General features: G+C 44.5%; 1 protein-coding gene across 1 annotated transcript in view; it reads left to right on the top strand.

The window, feature by feature from the left end:
- LOC127039436 (disintegrin and metalloproteinase domain-containing protein 20-like) overlaps window positions 1-21,157 on the top strand; it is a 143,933-nt gene that overhangs the window by 61,016 nt on the left and 61,760 nt on the right. Inside the window, exon 12 of the mRNA XM_050933226.1 lies at window positions 10,701-10,875. Coding sequence (XP_050789183.1) covers window positions 10,701-10,875 — 175 coding nt within the window. The remainder of the gene's footprint in view (window positions 1-10,700; window positions 10,876-21,157) is intronic.

Here is a 21,157-nt window from a genome sequence, read left to right on the forward strand (position 1 = left end):
GACCGTGAATGGCCCTTCCCATGATGCTTCCATCTTATGGGCCTGTTGCGCCTTCGAGACCATAACCTGGTCTCCTACCTTGAAGGAATGTTCTCTGGTATGTTTGTCATACCAGGCCTTTTGCTCTTCCTGAGCATCCTTTAGGTTTTCTCTAGCAAGGGCTAAAGAGTGTCGGAGGGTGCTTTGTAGGTTGCTTACAAAGTCCAGAATGTTAGTTCCTGGAGAAGGCGTAAACCCCTCCCATTGCTGCTTCACCAACTGTAATGGCCCCTTAACCTCGTGACCATACACAAGTTCAAATGGTGAAAACCCTAAACTGGGATGTGGTACAGCCCTGCAGGCAAACAGCAACTGCTGCAACACTAGGTCCCAATTATTGGAGTATTCGTTGACGAATTTACGTATCATGGCCCTCAAAGTTCCATTAAACCTTTCCACCAGGCCATTGGTTTGATGATGGTACGGGGTGGCAACCAAGTGATTCACCCCATGAGTTTCCCACAGTTTTTCCATGGTCCCTGCCAGGAAATTAGATCCTGAATCTGTAAGGATGTCGGAGGGCCAACCTACCCTGGCAAAAATGTCTGTTAGGGCCAGGCACACAGTTTTAGCCCTGGTGTTGCCTAGAGCTACTGCTTCTGGCCATCGGGTAGCAAAGTCCACTAAAGTCAGTACGTACTGCTTTCCTCTGGGTGTCTTTTTTGGGAAAGGACCCAGAATATTCACAGCTACTCGCTGAAATGGGACCTCAATTATGGGGAGTGGCTGGAGAGAGGCCTTGACCTGGTCTTGGGGTTTTCCCACTCTTTGGCATACCTCACAAGACCGGACATACTTGGCAACGTCCTTGCCCATCCCCTCCCAGTGGAAGGACTTCCCCAACCGGTCCTTGGTTCTGTTCACCCCAGCATGGCCACTGGGATGATCATGGGCTAAGCTTAAGAGCTTCCCCTGGTACTTAGTTGGAACCACCAACTGTTTTTGCGGCTCCCATTCTTCCCGGTGTCCACCAGAAAGAATCTCCTTGTATAAAAGTCCTTGGTCTATAACAAACTGGGATCGATTAGAAGAGCTGAGAGGCGGTGGGGTGCTCCGTGCCGCCGCCCAAGCTTTTTGAAGGCTGTCATCTGCTTCCTGCTCAGTTTGGAACTGTTCCCTTGAGGCTGGGGTTACCAGTTCTTCCTCAGACTGTGGACTTGGGCTTGGTCCCTCTGGAAGCAATGTAGGTGATGGGGTTGTTTCCGTTGCTGGTGAACTGCTGTCCGCTGGCGCACCTGAGGGTATCCCAGGCTCTGGCTGAGCCTTTTGGGTATGGCTGTTTGTTGCTTCTGCCAGTTCTGGCTTTCTGGCGCCCTCTGGTGTTGAGTTTGAAGATGTGGTTGCACTTGCTGGTGCTAGTTGCTGTTCCAGTTCCGGGCCTGGGACTGGAGGTGCTGTGGCTGTTTCAGTGGTTGGCATGGAATCCGGGTCCATTACCTCTGTCTGGGTCTCTGGTAACACAGACAGGACGTCTGTGGACGGCTCATGAACAGGAATGGGTCTGGAAGCTTGCCTGGTTTGGCTACGTGTAACCATTCCCACTCGCTTGGCCTGCTTCACCTGGTTGGCCAAGTTTTCCCCCAGTAGCATGGGGATAGGATAATTGTCATAGACTGCAAAAGTCCACATTCCTGACCAGCCTTTGTACTGGACAGGCAGTTCAGCTGTAGGCAAGTCTACAGCTTGTGACATGAAGGGGTAAATTGTCACTTAGGCCTTTGGGTTGATGAATTTGGGGTTTACGAAGGATTAGTGGATAGCTGACACTTGTGCCCCCGTGTCTCTCCACGCAGTAACCTTCTTTCCGCCCACTCTCAAATTTTCCCTTCGCTCCAAGGGTATTCGAGAGGCATCTGGGCCTGGGGATCTTTTGTGTGATGGTGGTGTAATGAATTGCACTCGGATGGCGTTCTTTGGACAGTTGGCCTTGATATGTCCCAGTTCATTACACTTAAAGCATCTTCCATCTGATGGGTCACTGGGCCGAGGTGAGTTACTGGAGACTGGAGAGGTGGAAGAATAGGGCGTCTGTGGTTTTACTTGGGTTGTATGTGGGGTCTTTGGCGGTCCTCGGTTGTAGGGTTTATTGTCGGTGTGCCCCCTGGGGTATTCGTTCCCCTTGACAGTAGCTTTCTTGCTTTCTGCCACTTCCATCCATCTGGCTCCAATCTCCCCCGCCTCAGCGAGATTTTTGGGTTTTCCATCTTGTATGTACCGTGTGATGTCCTCAGGAACACCATCCAAGAACTGCTCCATTTGTATGAGGAGGTGCAGTTCTTCCAAGGTTTTAACATTGTGTCTTGATATCCAGGCCTCATAATTTTTCCCAACGTAGTAGGCGTGTTTGGGAAATGACACATCTGGTTTCCACTTTTGGGTTCTGAAACGCCGACGGGCATGATCCGGGGTTATCCCCATTCTGTATCTGGCCTTGGTTTGAAAAAGTTTATAGTCGTTCATGTTCTCCTTAGGCATTTCAGCTGCCACCCCTGCTAAACGTCCACTGAGCTGTGGCCTTAATTCTACCATGTACTGGTCTTCAGGGATGCGGTACCCAAGACAGGCTCTTTCAAAATTTTCCAAGAAGGCCTCGGTGTCATCACCTGCCTTGTAGGTGGGAAATTTCCTGTGCTGTGGAACAATCATTGGCGCAGGGTTGTTAGGGTTGGCTGTGTTTTGCTTAGCCTTTTCTAATTCCATGGCCTGTCGGTGGGCTTCCCTCTGGAGTTCCAGCTGTTTTTGATGGTCTGCATCTTTGGCTGCTTGCTCTCTTTTGTAGGCTGCCTCTCTTTCTCTTTCTCTCAGCTCCATCTCTTGTAGTCTTTTTTCCAGTTCTTGCCTGTGTTCAGCTTCTTTGATTTGTACTTCGGCCTCCATTTTTGTCTTGGTAGGCATGGTTCCTGTTTTCTTGTGTTGGGGTGCCCTCCGGTGTTTATCTTCTGAACTGCAGGCTCTGTTGCCTCCTGGGGTCTGCCAAGCCACAGTGCCTTTTTCCCTTTCTTCCTAGCTAATTTTTTTCAATGTAAAGTAAACCAGAAAAACCACTTTATTTGCATGTATATAGTGCTGGTATTTGCCTCCTAATGGGAGTGCTATTGTGACAAAAGACCCTTAACAGTCTCTTAATGGTTGCTTGCTTAATATGCAAGCCACAGCTGCCAGAGAGAGCAGAGAAAAAAAAATTCTCTCTGGTTCCCTTTTAAAACCAAACTGTTTCTCTCTGCTAAAAAGCCCCTAGCAGAGAAAAGAAAAATATAATATTCCTAGTGGCTTCTGGATTCTATCTTTCCCAACGCTGCCACTCATGTCAGTAACCTAGTCCCAGATTTGGACCTTAGCGTCCAAAATATGGGGGTTAGCATGAAAACCTCCAAGCTTAGTTACCAGCTTGGACCTGGTATTGCTGCCACCACCCAAAAAATTAGAGTGTTTTGGGGCACTCTGGTCCCCCCAAAAACCTTCCCTGTGGACCCCAAGACCCAAATCCCTTGGGTCTCACAACAAAGGGAAATAAACCTTTTCCCTTCCCCCCCCCTCCAGGTGTTCCTGGAGAGATACACAGAAGCAACCTCCGTGAATCTAAACAGAGGGATTCCACCCTCCCCGTTCCCAGCCTGGAGAACAGAATTACCGAGAGTCAATCTCTCTTCCCCCCTCACCCACAGTGAATGCAAAGTCAGGCTAGTACATCTAACACACACAGGTTTTCCCCTGACTTCTTCCTCCCACCAATTCCCTGGTGAGCTGCAGACCCAATTCCCTGGAGTTCCTCACTAAAGGAAAACTCCAACAGGTCTTAAAAGAAAGCTTTATATAAAAAAGAAAGAAAAATACATACAAATGGTCTCTCTGTATTAAGGTGACAAATACAGGGTCAATTGCTTAAAAGAAATATGAATAAACAGCCTTATTCAAAAGAATACAATTTAAAGCACTCCAGCAACTATAGACATGTAAATACAAAACAAAAAACCAACTTTGTACTCACAACTTGGAAACAGAAGATTAGAAAGCAGGAAATAGAAAAAATCCTTCTCTAGCTGAGAGAGATTCAGGCAGAAGACAAAGAACTCAGACACAAACTTCCCTCCACCCAGAGTTGAAAAAAGTCTGGTTTCCTGATTGGTCCTCTGGTCAGGTGTTTCAGGATACTTTTTTTTTTCAGGTGAAAGAGACATTAACCCTTAGCTATCTGTTTATGACACGACCTCCTCCTCCTACCTCTGTTTCAATGCCAGTTCCCAGGATGCCAGACTCACCCTTTTTTTCCTTTATTTGCAAACTGCCTTTCCTATTTCCTCAGTGCTTGGTCCCATATTACCATGCATCGTTGGGCGTTGATCGTGACAGTAGTCGAGTACACCCTACAAGTTATTTCTGCTCCCTCCTACTTACCCTCCCTTCCTGTCCCTCTTCAGGCACTCCGCTTCTGGTCCAGGAGGTGCCACAAAATTTAAGAGGGAAGGTTTTCTACTCCCATTATTTCCTAATTCCCAAAACCAAGAGAGGACTCACGCCTATTTTACACCTGTCTCAGTTCAACAACTATCTTAAAAAATAAACTTTCACATGGTAACCTTGACATGCATTATTTCCTCTCGGGGTGCTGTAGATCAGTACACTGTCCTCAGTTTAAGAGATGCCCACTTTCACGTGTCGATATACCAAGAACACAGAAAGTTCCTCAGATTTGTAATGAATCATTCTCATTACCAGTTCACAGTGCTTCCATTCAGCCTATCTGCAGCTCCTTGAGTGTTAACAGAACATGTCTTCATGGGAGAAGTGTTCTTTGGGAGACTAGGAGTGCAAGTCTACCTTTAAATGAATGACTGGCAAGTCAAGGGCTGTCCAAAGCTTAGGTTATATCCAGTGTTCACCTCATTCAGTCAGCCTTCAAAACCTTAGGACTACTGATCAATGCAGACAAGTCTATCCTTTGTCTAGTAGAGAGGATAAAGTTTATAGGGGCTATGTTGGACTCTACCCAGGCCAAAGAGTCAAGATCTCAATCTATTGAATCTCTCATGAGATTCCTCAAGATTCATTGGATCACAACAGCCAAAAACTGTATGAAGCTGTTAGAAAACATAGCCTTATACAGTTATGTAGTACCACATGGGAGGTGGCACCTCAGATCCCTTCAGATGTGGTTGGCCTCAATGTACTCTCCAAGCTGTCTGCATCTGGATCTTGTGCTTATGGTACCTTCACAGGTTCTAATTTTGCTGAATTAATGGTTGAATCCTCTCAAGATTTGTGTGGGCGTTCCCCTCCTCTGCCTTCAACTGTTGGTAATTTTGGTCTCAGATATGTTGGCTCTTGGGTGGAGAGCTCACCTGGGGCCACTTTGAACTCAGGGTCTTGGTCCTCAGTAGAGCTTTCTCTTCATATCAATGTCAGAGAGTTCAAAGTGATTCATCTTGCCTGTCAGGTTTCCCTACCTCATGCCAGAGGGAGAAACCTGTTTGTCCTTATGGACAACATCATAGCTGTGTTTTACCTCAACAGACAGGGAGGAACTCAGTCATCCCTCCTGTGTCAGGAAGCAGTTCAACTATGGGAATTTTGCATAGCCCTTTCAGTCAACCTTGAGGCCTCTTACCTTCCAGGGGTACAGAATAAGTTAGCAGATTTTGTGACCAGGTCTTTCTCCAGGCACCACAAATGGTCTTCACCTGGATATAGCTATGTGCATTTTCCAGCAGTGGGGGATGCCACAAACTGACCTGTTTATGAACAAATACAACAGAAAATGGCTCCAATTCTTCTCTCTAAAAGGTCATAGCCTAGGCTCCATCACAAATGCCTTCCTGCTATCCTGGGACAGGAAAGCTTTACTGTGTTTTTCCCCCACTCCCACTCCCACTCCCATACAGAGTGCTACTACTGCCCAACACTGATTCTCCACTCTACTGGAGCTATCGGTGGCAACTTCAATCTCACTCCTGTTGCACCTGAATTTGATCTCCCAGAACTATGGTCAATTGCTGCACCTAAACCTGCAATTCCTTCATGTAATGGCCTTGAGGCTCCATGGTTAAATCCCAAAGAGCAGGCTTGCTCGGACAAGTTTGCAAGGTCTTATTAGGTTGCAGAAAGCTCTTCACCAGAGCCACTACCTGTCAAAATTGAAGAGGTTCTCTGTCTGGGCTTGTCAAACTAGAGTCTCGCTGACACATTTGTCCATCCAACAAATACCTGACTATCTGCTGCACCTGAAACAACAAGCCATGTTCACCACAGCAGAAGCACAAGTGGTGCTGCCAGCACCATTCTTTTTCTTTAGGATTCAGCTGCTGACAAGCCACATTGGCTTGTAGCAATTCAACGGGCATCAATTCAGAAGGTCATGTCACGTGGGTAGAGGGACTGCAGGGACCCCCTTTTCTCCTCTCTTTATTCTCGCAGACGATCATCAATGCAGATGGTAAGATCCACAAGGTCATCTAGGCCCTATGGCCCTATGTATCTCTACATGGACCAGTTCATCTTTAAGCTGGAGTCTTCTCAGGGTGGCCTCAGCTGTTCAAACTCAGTGCAGGTCATTAAAGATGGCTGATACTGACTGCAGAAAATCTTTCCAGTTTGACAGTACCAGGCTATGGACTTCTGGCAGAGGGGACAAAAGAATATAAGAATGGCAATACTAGGTTGACTAAAGGTCCATCTAGCCCAGTATCATGGTCGGGTCGTGCACAGCCAGACCTACTGATAAGAGCCAGAGTCCACACTCACGAGACAGCAGTCAAAAGTCAGCTGGGTCAGGATACTGGAAGGTCAAAAGCAGGAAACAAACTTAAGATCAGAACCACGAGTCAGGTCACGTCAGGATATCTGGGGCTCGGAGAAAGGAGATAAACTGAAGATCAGAACCATGAATCAGATGCTACGAAATCAAGCTGGGGGAGCAGGAAGCGCAAGGTTCACAGTCCAGAACAGGGAAGGGCCCAGTTGTTCAGACACCTTCCTCTTCTTGCTGCTGGCTTCAGTAAAGTCAGCAGGCCCATCAGCTGTTTCAGGACTCTGCCAATAAGACCTCAGGGGCAGAGCTTCAAACTCGGACTGGGCTTCATGGGCCCTAGGTAAGCAGTTGACAGCAGGCTGCTGGGTGGAGGATGGAGTTTGGCTTCACCCTGTGGACTCAAATTCAAGACCCATGAGTCATGAAATGCAGATAGTTCTCTAGGTATGTGTTTGTTTGTTTTTTTTAATAAACAAAGATCATCCTCTGTTCCACTTGATGATGATGATGATATCCACCTTCTTCTTCACCTTCTTCTACATGTGCCAAAGAAGGAATTATTAAATGGCAAGAAAATGCATTAATGTGGAGATAAGGTTGGGACAAAATACAACATGGTTTTAAAAAGGTAAATCATACCAAACCAACCTCATATCCTTCTTTGAGAAGGTAACTGATATTCTAGACAAAGAAATGCAGAGGATCTAATTTACCTCAATTTAAGTAAGTCATTTGATACGGTTCCACATGGGGAATTATTAGTTAAATTGGAAAAGATGGGTATCAATATGAAAATTGAAAGGTGGATAAGGAACTGGTTAAAGGGGAGACTACAACAGGTCGTACTGAAAGGTGAACTGTCAGGCTAGAGGGAGGTTACTAATAGAATTCCTTAGGGATTGGTTTTGGGACCAATCTTATTTAATCTTTTTATTACTGACCTTGGCACAAAAAGTGGGAATGTGCTAATAAAGTTTGTTAGATGACACAAAGCTGGGAGATATTGCCAGTACAGAGAAGGACTAGAATATCATACAAGAAAATCTGGATGACCTTGTAAACTGGAGTAATAGTAATAGGATGAAATTTAAGAGTGAAAAATTCAAGGTCATGCATTTAGGGATAAATAACAAGAATTATTGTTATAAGCTGAGGATGCATCAGTTGGAAATAACTGAGGAGGAGAAGAACCTCGGAGTATTGGTTGATCACAGGATGACTATGAGCCGCCAATGTGATATGGCCATGAAAAAAGCTAATGTGGTCTTGGGATGCATCAGGCGAGGTATTTCCAGTAGAGATAAGGAGGTATTAGTACCGTTATACAAGGCACTGGTGAGACCTCATCTGGAATATTGTGTGCAGTTCTGGTCTCCCATGTTTAAGAAAGATGAATTCAAACTGGAACGGGTACAGAGAAGGGCTGCTAGGATGATCCGAGGAATGGAAAACCTGTCATATGAACGGAGACTCAAAGAGCTTGGCTTGTTTAGCCTAACCAAAAGAAGGCTGAAGGGAGCTGTGATTGCTCTCTATAAATATATCAGAGGGATAAATACCAGAGAGGGAGAGGAATTATTTAAGCTCAGTACCAATGTGGACACAAGAACAAACGGATATAAACTGGCCATCGGGAAGGTTAGATTTGAAATTAGACAAAGATTTCTAATCATCAGAGGAATGAAGTTCTGGAACGGCCTTCCAAGGGGAGCAATGGGGGCAAAAGACATATCTGGCTTCAAGACTAAGCTTGATAAGTTTATGGAGGGGATGGTATAATGGGATAGCCTAATTTTGGCAAGTAATTGGTCTTTGACTATTAGCAGTAAATATGCCCAATGGCCTGTGATGGGATGTTAGATGGGGTGGGATCTTAGTTACTACAGAGAATTCTTTCCTGGGTGTCTGGCTGGTGAGTCTTGCCCACATGCTCAGGGATTAGCTGATCCCCATGTTTGGGGTCGAGAAGGAATTTTCCTCCAGGGCAGATTGGCAGAGGCCCTGGGGAGGTTTCACCTTCCTCTGCAGCGTGGGCCACGGGTCACTTGCTGGAAGATTCCCTGCACCTTGAAGTCTTTAAACCATGATTTGAGGACTTCAGTGGCTCAGACATAGGTCTGATACAGTAGTAGGTGAGTGAGATTCTCCTGCCCTATGCTGCTGCACACACATGTTGTAGGCAACAGCTCACTGTTACTTTGCTTGTGTAGTCCAAGGTGTATGCTGAGTTGGGCCCTTTCTGCTTTCTACTCACCTCCAGCTGTGACTCCTGCCTTGGCTTCAGCCAGGCTTCCCCAGCAATGCCCCAGGTTCACCCACTCTACTTCTCCTCCAATCTGTTCCTCTCCCTGACATGCCCTACCCCCTACCAGGACATGTCCAAACAGAATGCCCCCTTATGGAATGTGAGTATGCGCAGGTATGGAGAACAGAACAAGGACCCATTAAAATAATTGTCCCTGTATAAATCAATGGGACAAAAGTACAAGGTCTGTTGGACTTTATACAGGGCTAAGTCAGCTTCTATGGCTTTTCCCAAACATGTTCCTCTTCTAAAAATTTGTAGAGCAACAACCTGGACTTCAATGCATACTTTCACTAAGTATTACTCATTAGACTTAGAGTCTGTATCAGATGCAAAGTGTAGTATGGCTGTTCTGTTCTTTGAGATGGACTCTGCATATGGATACTCCCTGCCCATCTTTCCCCATTTCCTTGGAATCCTACTTACCAAGGGACATGGGATGTAGGGGAAGGAACTGAGGTGGTTGGAGAGCCACACCCTTTTATACCCTTACCATAGAACGTTAAATTTCTACTAAAGAAGTGTGTGAGTTCTCCAGTGGGCATTGCTAGCTTGGGTTCCACTGATCAGAGCATCCCATGAGTGTGAATATGCTGAATACATCTCGAAGAACTCTGATTGCAGGTAAGTAACCTTCATTTTTCTAAGATTACCTTTCATAGGCCCTTGCTAGGACATTTCCCCGCCCCAGTTCTCCAAAGCCACAATATCTGGTTCTTTCTGACCATTCTTCTCCCTCCTAGCCCCTGCTGGGAGAGAGGATATTCCTTTCAAAACAGCTTTGTCTATCATCATGTTAGAAACAGGATGCAGAAGAAAGAATTTCTCACCTGGGAATTTTTTCTGTGAACCAAGTCCAAAACTACACATCCCTCACACTTCAGTTACTGGCTAACCTAAGCTGAAGTTGTATTTTTGCTAAACTTTGACTGGAGAATAACAGAGAGGAGTCAGTGGAAAAAGTTGAAAAATTCTCTACTACTGGTAGGCTCTAAGTTGATTTACATATACTAGAAGACTACCTGTCTGGTCTGTACTGATGGTATCAGTCTGCAGGAAAGAATGACCCAGGTATGGAATTCTTTTTTTTAAATTGGGATTCATTATAAAATCATAAGTATCTTAATTCATTTAAATTTTAACTTGTTGACCAGAGAATATTCCACTGAAAATGTAATACAGGTTAATTTGGTTCTACAGTATATACATTTTTAATGATCAGTGTTATTCCTGAGCCAAGCATAGTTAATCTGATTTTATATCTAAGTGCATAGTCAGTTGGTCTCCATTCTATGTTGTGTGTTAGAGAAGTTCATTTAATTTTAAATCATATCTTCACATTTTATCTGGGTGAATAGCTTGAAGGTAATACATGTTTTCGCTTCAAGAAGAATGTTGTTTGGGTTGCAAAGTCAAGCACTTAAAAATTAAGAAAATGCCACATTTAAGATTCCCATTACATTTTTGTGCATCCATCTTGTGTGCTGAATGAAGCTATTAGTTCAATTTTCTATTGTTTGAATTTGTCTAGCTTCAATTTTCAACCATTGGATTTTGATATATTGACAGATTAAAGTGCTCTCTAGTATTAGATATTTTCTCCCTGTGCAGGCGGATAATGTGCACAGAGTTCAGTAACTGCTCCAGAGGATTCTATTTTGACACAATAAGAAAACCAGGAAAAACATGCCTGCTTAACATACCAGAGAAGAAAATATTTGGAACACAGACGTGTGGTAATGGGGTACTAGAAGATGAGGAGGAATGTGACTGTGGTATAAATGAGGTTAGCAATTAAATACTTTAGCTTCGTGCACATTTTAGAGAAGTATTATTAAGTTTGTTTCATCCAACTTCAGAACTACTTCGTGAGACATATGGTTTTACGATGGAAGTGCTGTTCATGGTTCCATAGTTAAGACTAAGAGTTGAGTTTTGCATTTAAAATAGGATTCAACTATTTTGTTATTATGTTTGAAGAACACATCTTATGCACATCAAAATTACAGCTTTGAGTACAAAGAAAATTACTCCTTGAGTACACAATAGGTTTTATGAGGATATTTAAAAAAAAACAGGAATATATTTCCCCCTTCTGTTTAATTAATCCATAAACTCAGGGATCACACCATATGACCGGAGAATTGCTTAATATAGTACCTATTTTTAAGAAAGGGAAAAAAGCAATCCAGGAAATTACAGGCCTGTTAGAATGACCTCAATTGTATGCAAGATCTTGTAACAAATTTTGATAGTGAAAGTAGTTAAGTACATAGAGGTAAACAGCAATTAGGGTAAAATACAACATGGTTTTATAAAAGGTAGATCATGCCAGAGCAACCTGATCTCTTTCTTTGTGAAGATTACTGATTTTTTAAGACAAAGGAAGTGCAGTAGATCAAATCTACCTCGATTTCAGTAATGCATTTTATACAGTTACATGTGAGAAATTATTAGATAAATTGGAGAAGATGGGGATTAATATGAGAATTCAAGGGTGGATAAGGAACTGGTAAAAGTGGAGACTGCAACACATCATATTGAAAGGGTAACCATCAGGCTAGAGGGAGGCTACTGGTGGAGTTCCTCAGGGATCGGTCTTGGGGCCAGTCTGATTTAACATTTTTATTGGCACAAAAAGTGGAAGTGTGCTAATAAAATTCGCAGTTGACACAAAGTCAGATGGCCACTATGGAGGAGGACCAGAATATCATACAAGAAGATCCTGATCACCTTGAAAATGGACTAATAGAAATGGGATGAAATTTAATAGTGCAAAGTGCAAGGTCATGCACTTGACGATTAAGAATAAGAATTTTGTTTTAAAAGCTGGGGACTTATCAGTTGGAAACAACAAAGGAGGAGAAAGTCTTGGGTGTATTGGTTGATCACAGGATGACTATGAGCCGCCAGTGTGATTCATCTGTGAAAAAGGCTAATATGCTCCTAGGATGCATCAGGTGAGGTGTTTCCTGTAGAGGTGGGGAAGTGTTAGTACCATTCTACAAGGCACTGGTGAGACCTCATCTGGAATACTGTATGTAATTCTGGTGTCCCGTTTTAAAGAAAGATGAACTCAAACTGGAACAAGTGCAGAAAAGGACTATTAGGATGATCAGAAGAATGTAAAATCTACCCTATGAGAAGAGACTGAAAGAGCTTAGCCTAAGCAAGAGAAGGCTAAGAAAGAGATGGTTTAACCAAGAGAAGGCCTAACCAACAGCAGGCTTAGCCTAACCAAGAGAAGGCTGAGAGGAGATTTCATTGCTCTCCGTAAATACATAAGAGGGATAAATACCAGGGAGAGGAGTCATTTAATTTAAGCGCCAATGTGGACATAAGAACAAACGGCTATAACTGTCCATCAACAAGTTTTGGCTTGAAATGAGATGGTGGTTTCTTACCATTAGAGGAGTGAAGTTCTGGAACATCCTTTCAAAGGGAACAGTGGCAGCAAAAAACCTAACAGGTTTCAAGATTGAGCTTGATATGTTTATGGAGGGAGCTGGTATGATGAGACTGTCTACAACGGAATGTAGCCAATCTGTGACTGAAAGTAGCAAATACCTCTAACAGCCCATGATGAGACAAAGATGGGGAGGTATTTGAGTTATTAGAGAGAATACTTTCCCTGGTGTCTAGCTGTTTGGTTTTCTGCAATGCTAAAGGTCCAAATGACCGCCATATTCGTGGTCAGGAAGGAATTTTCCCCCAAGTCAGATTGGCAGAGACTCAGGGTGGGGGGAGTTTGCCTTCCATTACAGCATGGGGTATGGGGCACTTGCAGGTTTAAACTAGAGGAAATGGTGGATTCTCTGTAACTTTAAGTCTTTAAATCAACATGATTTGAGGACTTCAGTAACTCAACCAGAGGTTATGGTTCTATTATAAGGGTGAATGGGCAAGGTTCTGTGGCCTGCAATGTATGTCCAGACTAGATGAGCATGATGGTCCTTTTTGGCCTTCAAGTGTATCAGTTTGAGCCCAATACTGATCATAAGGCCTACAACTTCCACTCAGATCAACAGAAGTCATGTATAATGAGGCACCACTTTGTGTGCATTTCTTGAGTGAATTGTACTGTACGTATTACTTGCCTACAAACAGGATGAAGCCATTTGTATACAAACCTAGCCCCATCCTCCATGGCCACCGAGAGCCCTTTTGCAAGAGGCCTGTGTGCTTCCACTGGTAAAGGGAGGGTGCAACAGAGGTGGCGGATTGTGCAAAGGGTGTGCAATGCACAAGCCCCCTTCAATCTCTTTACTTCAGCCATTGTGATGTAGCTTTTGTGGAACAAAGAACTGGAAGTCATTGAGTCCACTGCTCTGCTATCGCAGGCAACCCCTTCATATAATCCCATCAAGCTCCATCTTAAAACTATCAGAGGGGTAACCGTGTTAGTCTGGATCTGTAAAAGCAGCAAAGAGTCCTGCGGCACCTTATTGAGTAACAGACGTATTGGAGCATGAGCTTTCGTGAGTGAATACCCACTTCATCGGATGCACTCACGAAAGCTCATGCTCCAATACGTCTGTTAGTCTATAAGGTGCCACAAGACTCTTTGCTGATCTTAAAACTAGTTAGTTTGCCACCTACTGGAAAGCTGTTCCAGAACCTCACACCTCTGATAGTTACTTCTAATTTCCAGCCTGATTTTATTTATGGCCAGTTCATTGTCCTGGGTAGGCTGGCTTCTTTCCTTTTTATGTATCTTCAGGGTGCATGCCACACTTATTCGGTCCTAGTGTTCAAAATTGGATTTCCTAACACTTGTTAATGTCAATGCTCAAGTCTTGTACACAGTAGTCAAGTCTCGAGAAAGACTGATGGGTTAGCCATGCACACAGAAAGAACTGATAGTTTTTTCTTCTGCTTCTTCCTCTCCACCCCTCTAGTGGCACCAAACCTGGACCCTAGCAGGAGTGGTCAGAAGTACTGTCCCCTTACTTCTTCTTTGAATGCCGTCCCTGTGGGTGCACCACTTCAGGTGTTGGTGCACCCCAGCACCATCGATCAAAGATTTATGGTAGCAATGTCCACACATTAGGACATCCTCAGCTGAATATGGAGCTCTGGGGCAGTTTTCGTCACTCTTGCCAAACCTTTAGAAAAATAAGTTTCAGTAGTTAGTCAGTCATTTAAAAAGATATAGTTAGTGCTGGTGCTAGTTTTCGTTAAAAAAAACCCCATATACTTTTACCAGTTTTACCTTCCCTGTAGTTTCCCGGCACTGGGGTTGGATAACCATTAGAAATGCCTGGCTCCCCAGGCTTTAAGCGATGCTGCTCTTTCCATAGAGCAATGCCCATTTCTGACGGGCACTCTTTGTGTGTCCAATGTCTTAGGGAGGCACATATTCCGCAAAAACGTCCCTACTGCAGTAATCTGAAAGCAAGAACCCAATGTGATCAGGATCTCTGCTTGATAATGATACTGATGTGGAAATCTCTCCAACCAGAGGCAGGCCAATGGACGTCTTGGCAGGGACAGGAGACGTGTTCCTCTAAAAGACCGAGGAACAGGGCACAGATGTCTCCACAGAGAGCACCACAGAAACAGAGGTGGTCTCTCCCCATCGGCACCGATGGTACCGTCATCAGAACCACCAGAAATCTACTGCAACAGAGAGATTTGTCGGTCTTGTTGGCACTGCAGTTCCTACTATTTGGTAAAAAGAACAGGAGTCCTTGAGGCACCTTAGAGACTAACAAATTTATTTGAGCATAAGCTTTCGTGGGCTACAGCCCACTTCATCGGACACATAGAATGGAACTATCATAAACAGATAGTTAAGGGTTAATGTCTCTTTTACGTGTAAAGGGTTAAGAAGCTCTGTGAAACTGGCTGACACCTGACCAGAGGACCAATAGGGGGACAAGATATTTTCAAATCTTGTCAAGTATCAGAGGGGTAGCCGTGTTAGTCTGGATCTGTAAAAGCAGCAAAGAATCCTGTGGCAGCTTATAGACTAACAGACGTTTTGGAGCATGTCTTTCGTGGGTGAATACCCACTTCCTCAGATGCATGCAGTGGAAATTTCCAGGGGCAGGAATATATATGCTAGCAAGCAAGCTAGAGATAATGAGGTCAGTTCAAACAGGGAGGATGAGGCCCTGTCCTAGCAGCTGAGGTGTGAAAACCAAGAGAGGAGAAACTGGTTCTGTAGTTGGCAAGCCATTCACAGTCTTTGTTCAATCCTGAGCTGATGGTATCAAATTTGCAGATGAACTGAAGCTCAGCAATTTCTCTTTGAAGTCTGGTCCTGAAGTTTTTTTGCTGCAGGATGGCCACCTTAAGGTCTGCTATAATGTGGCCAGGGAGGTTGAAGTGCTCTCCTACAGGTTTTTGTATATTGCTATTCCTAATATCTGATTTGTGTCCATTTATCCTTTTCCGTAGAGACTGTCCAGTTTGCCCGATGTACGTAGCAGAGGGGCATTGCTGGCATATGATGGCGTATATTACATTGGTGGATGTGCAGGTGAATGAACCGGTGATGGTGTGGCTGATCTGAGTAGAGAGTCCGTATATCCAAACAGTCCTTCAGTGAGAGTGCCAATGCCCAAGATGATGGGGTGTCCAGGATTTCTGGGTTTGTGGATCTTGGGTAGTAGATAGAATAACCCTGGTCGGGGCTCTAGGGGTATGTTGATTTCTTCTGGTGTTAGTGTAGGGAGTGTCCTGAGTAGATGGTGTAGTTTTCTTAGTGTATTCCTCAGTATTCCGGCGTGCACAGGCAGAAATCGTGGAACAACAATATCGCTTGCCTCATAACCTAAGTCGTGCAGAATGCAATGCCATCCACAGCCTCAGAAACCACCCTGACATTATCATCAAACAGGCTGATAAAGGAGGTGCCGTTGTCATCATGAACAGGTCTGATTACCAAAAGGAGGCTGCCAGACAACTCTCCAATATCAAATTCTACAGGCCACTTCCCTCAGATCCCACTGAGGAATACACTAAGAAACTGCACCATCTACTCAGGACACTCCCTACACTAACACCAGAAGAAATCAACATACCCCTAGAGCCCCGACCAGGGTTATTCTATCTACTACTCAAGATCCACAAACCCGGAAATCCTGGACACCCCATCATCTCGGGCATTGGCACTCTCGCTGAAGGACTGTCTGGATATATGGACTCTCTACTCAGACCCTATGCCACCAGCACTCCCAGCTATCTCCGTGACACCACTGATTTCCTGAGGAAACTACAATGCATTGGTCACCTCCCAGAATACACCATCCTAGCCACCATGGATGTAGAGGCTCTCTACACAAACATCCCACACACAGATGGAATACAAGCTGTCAGGAACACTATCCCTGATGATGCCACAGCACAACTGGCTGCTGAGCTCTGTGCCTTTATACTCACACACACTTATTTCAAATTTGATGACAATATATATCTACAGATCAGTGGCACTGCTATGGGCACCCGCATGGCCCCACAATATGCCAATATCTTTATGGCCGAACTGGAACAACGCTTCCTCAGCTCTCGTCCACTCACGCCCCTTCTCTACCTACGCTACATTGATGACATCTTCATCATCTGGACCCATGGGAAGGAGACTCTGGAAAAATTCCACCACGATTTCAACAGCTTCCACCCCACCATCAACCTCAGCCTGGACCAATCTACACGGGAGGTCCACTTTCTAGACACCACGGTGCAAATAAGTGATGGTCACATTAACACCACCCTATATCGAAAACCTACCGACCGCTATGCCTACCTTCATGCCTCCAGCTTCCATCCCGGACACATCACATGATCCATTGTCTACAGCCAAGCACTGAGGTACAACCGCATCTGCTCTAACCCCTCAGACAGAGACCAACACCTACAAAATCTCCACCAAGCATTCTCAAAACTACAATACCCGCACGAGGAAATAAGGAAACAGATCAACAGAGCCAGACGTGTACCTAGAAGCCTCCTACTGCAAGACAAACCCAAGAAAGAAACCAACAGGACTCCACTGGCCATCACATACAGCCCCCAGCTAAAACCCCTCCAACGCATCATCAAGGATCTACAACCCATGCTGGACAATGATCCCACACTTTCACAGGCATTGGGTGGCAGGCCAGTCCTCGCCCACAGACAACCTGCCAACCTGAAACGTATTCTCACCAGTAACTGCACACCGCACCATAATCACTCTAGCTCAGGAACCAATCCATGCAACAAACCTCGATGCCAACTCTGCTCACATATCTACACCAGCGACACCATCACAGGACCTAACCAGATCAGCCACACCATCACCGGTTCATTCACCTGCACATCCACCAATGTAATATACACCATCATATGCCAGCAATGCCCCTCTGCTATGTACATCGGGCAAACTGGACAGTCTCTACGGAAAAGGATAAATGGACACAAATCAGATATTAGGAATAGCAATATACAAAAACCTATAGGAGAGCACTTCAACCTCCCTGGCCACACTATAGCAGACCTTAAGGTGGCCATCCTGCAGCAAAAAAACTTCAGGACCAGACTTCAAAGAGAAATTGCTGAGCTTCAGTTCATCTGCAAATTTGATACCATCAGCTCAGGATTGAACAAAGACTGTGAATGGCTTGCCAACTACATAACCTGTTTCTCCTCTCTTGGTTTTCACACCTCAGCTGCTAGAACAGGGCTTCATCCTCCCTGTTTGAACTGACCTCATTATCTCTAGCTTGCTTGCTAGCATATACATACCTGCCCCTGGAAATTTCCACTACATGCATCTGAGGAAGTGGGTATTCACCCACGAAAGCTCATGCTCCAAAACGTCTGTTAGTCTATAAGGTGTCACAGGATTCTTTGCTGCTTTTTCAAATCTTGGTGGAGGGAAGTCTTTGTTTGTGCTTTTTGTGTTGTTCGTTGTTCGCTCTCGGGACTGAGAGGAACGGGACATCATTCCAGGTTCTCCAAATCTTTCTGAATCAGTCTCTCATGTTTCAAAATAGTAAGTAATAGCCAGGCAAGGCAGATTAATCTTATGTTTGTTTTCTTAACTTGTAAATGTGTCTTTTTGCTGGAAGGATTTTTACCTCTGTTTGCTATAACTTTGAATCTCAGGCTGGGGGGAGGGTCCCTCTAGTCTATATGAATCTGAGTACCCTGTAAAGCATTTTCCATCCTGATTTTACAGAGACAATTTTTACCTTTTCTTTCTTTAATTAAAAGCTTTCTTTTTAAGAACCTGATTGATTTTTCCTTGTTTTAGAATCCAAGGGATTGAGTCTAATCTCACCAGGGATTGGTGGGGGGAAAAGGAGAAGGGATGGTTAATTCCTCGTTGTTTTAAGATCCAAGGAGTTTGGATCTGTGTAAGCCTCTCAAGGCAACCCAGGGAGGGGAGAGTCTAGGGGGGAAAAGAGGGGGATGGTTAATTTCTCCTTGTTTTAAGACCCAAGGGGTTTGGGTCTTGGGTTCTCCAGGGAAGGTTTTGGGGGAACAGAAGGTGTGCCAGACACAGACTTCTGGCTGGTGGCAGCGTACCAAATTTAAGCTAGTAATTCAGCTTAAAAGTGATCATGCAGGTCCCCATTTTTTGGACGCTAAAGTTCAAAGTGGGGAAAAAACCTTGACAGGAACATATAGCTCAGCCATTACACACATTGAATCTATTTCGCCCATGTTAAGTATCTTGTCAAACTGTCTTAAATGGGCTGTCTTGATTATCACTACAAAAGTTTTTTTTTCTCCTGCTGACAATAGTTCATCTTAATTAATTAGCCTCTTAGAGTTGGTTGGGCAACTCCCACCTTTTCATGTTTTTTATTTATATATATGTGTATATATATATCTCCTCACTATATGTTCCATTCTATGTGTCCAATGAAGTGGGCTGTAGCTCACGAAAGCTTATGCTCAAATAAATGTTAGTCTCTAAGGTGCCACAAGTACTCCTGTTCTGTTTGCAGATACAGACTAACCCGGCTGCTACTCTGAAACCTACTAGTTGGTACTGAGGGCTCTCCTGTAAGTTATAGCTTACCTTTCATAATGCTGTACGCTCATCCAGTGAAGACAATGATGATGTGCAGCAACCATGCACTTTCTCACCACATCACTCGTCACCAAAAGAGCAACGACCACCCTAGATCCAGATGAAGTCCAAATGCCCTCACAATCAGATAGCTCAACTGTGGTATGGACCGCTGTGGATGTATCCACCAATAGCCTTCCCAATGCAATGGGCCCAACCCTAGTCAATTTACCAAGGCTCCCGCTCCAGGCCACTCACGGCTCATAGAGGCGAGCTAACATTTAATCCCACATCTCCCATTCTGTGGTCAACGGAGGCTCAGGATGTTGGGGATAACACAGAAACAGGCACAGATCGGGAATTGACATCTCCAGCTCACAATTCTTCCTTCTCCCAAGATGAGGCAATTATGCCACCACTGCCTATCTTGGTGGATGACTGCAAACAGTTCCAGGAACTGTTTAAGTGGATTGCCCAAAGCCTAGACATCATGTTGAAGGAAGTGCAGACAAACCAGCACAAGCTGGAACAAATTCTACAACCTTCATCTGCTTGCAAAAGCACTCTGCCCATCAATGATGTGATTTTGAAACCAGCAGAGACAATCTGGCAGACGCCAGCCTCAATTCCACCAACATGCAAAAGGATGGATAAGAAGTGTTCTTCCTTGCCAAAGGGGTGGACTTCCTCTTCTCACACCCACCTCCCAACTCCTTGGTGGTCAACACAGATAATCAACATGGCAAACAACAACATTTTCGATCAACTGAACAAGATAAGAAACACAAGAGGCTCGATCTCTTCAGGCAAAAAGCTTACTCCTCGGCGACATTTCAATTCCACGTCACCAACTATTCACTCTTGTTGGCTAAATATGATTATGATAACTATGGCAAACTTAGCTCATTCATGGTGGAGCTCCCCAAGGAGAAAAAAATCACAATTTCAGGCCATTGTAAATGAGGATCAACTCATAGCTATCTCAGAACAATGGTTGCACTCTTCACCCTAATCTGGAGAAACTCGACCTTCAAGCGTGGCTCCTGTATGGTTTGATTGCGGCAAAGTAGCCTGCTTGGAACAAGTTAAACACATATTACTAAACAGCAGGAAAGTGACCATGCATAATAACTTCCTTCAAACATGGAAGAAATTCTCTGCCTGGTGTGAAGAAAAATATGTGATGGCCTCCACAGCGCTACTACTATTAGTGTCGGAATACCTACTGGAGCGGAAACATTTGGGTTTAGCAATGAGCTCAATCAAAGTCTATCTCGCGGTCATTTCAGCATTCCATCATGAGATTAACTGGACCTTGATCTTCGCACACTCCATTACTAAACACTTCCTCACGGGTCTCCAGAACATTTACCCAGAAATTTGCCAACCTACTTCAGCCTGGAACCTCAATCTGGTATTGAAGTGCCTCAGAAGACTGCCATTTGAACCATTAGCCACCTGTTTCCTCCTACATTTATCCATGGAAGTGGCCTTTTTGGTTCCTATTACATCTGCCAGATGGGTGAGTGAGATAGGAGCTATCATGGCCAGTCCTCCCTACACAATATTCCTCAAAGACAAGGTCATGCTATGTCCGCCCCCAAACTTTTTACCAAAGGTAACATCTTGCTTTCATGTGAACCAACCAATCCATCTTCCTACGTTCTGTCACAAGCCTCATGGGACTCCAACAGAGCCTGGCTTCCATTCATTGGATGCCAGGCATGTGTTATCATTTTATCTGGAAACACCAAATCTTTCTGGAAATGTCCTAGACTTTTCATTTCCACTACTGAGTGTCTGAAAGGCTGTGCAATATCCACTCAGAGACTGTCTAAATGGATTTCCATGTGCATTCAACATTGCTATCATATTCTGAACACGGACCCCCCTACACACATCAGAGAGCAATCCATACAATCAGTTTCTACCTCGATAGTATTCCTCAACAATGTTCTGATATTAGAGATTTGTAGGGTGGCCACTTAGGCTTCTGTCCACACATTCATTGAGCACTATGCAATCACTCAAAACTCCAGGGCTGATGCCATAGTTGGCCTAC

The sequence above is a fragment of the Gopherus flavomarginatus genome, chromosome 1 (assembly GCF_025201925.1).
Source record: "Gopherus flavomarginatus isolate rGopFla2 chromosome 1, rGopFla2.mat.asm, whole genome shotgun sequence".
Classification (NCBI taxonomy): domain Eukaryota; kingdom Metazoa; phylum Chordata; order Testudines; family Testudinidae; genus Gopherus; species Gopherus flavomarginatus.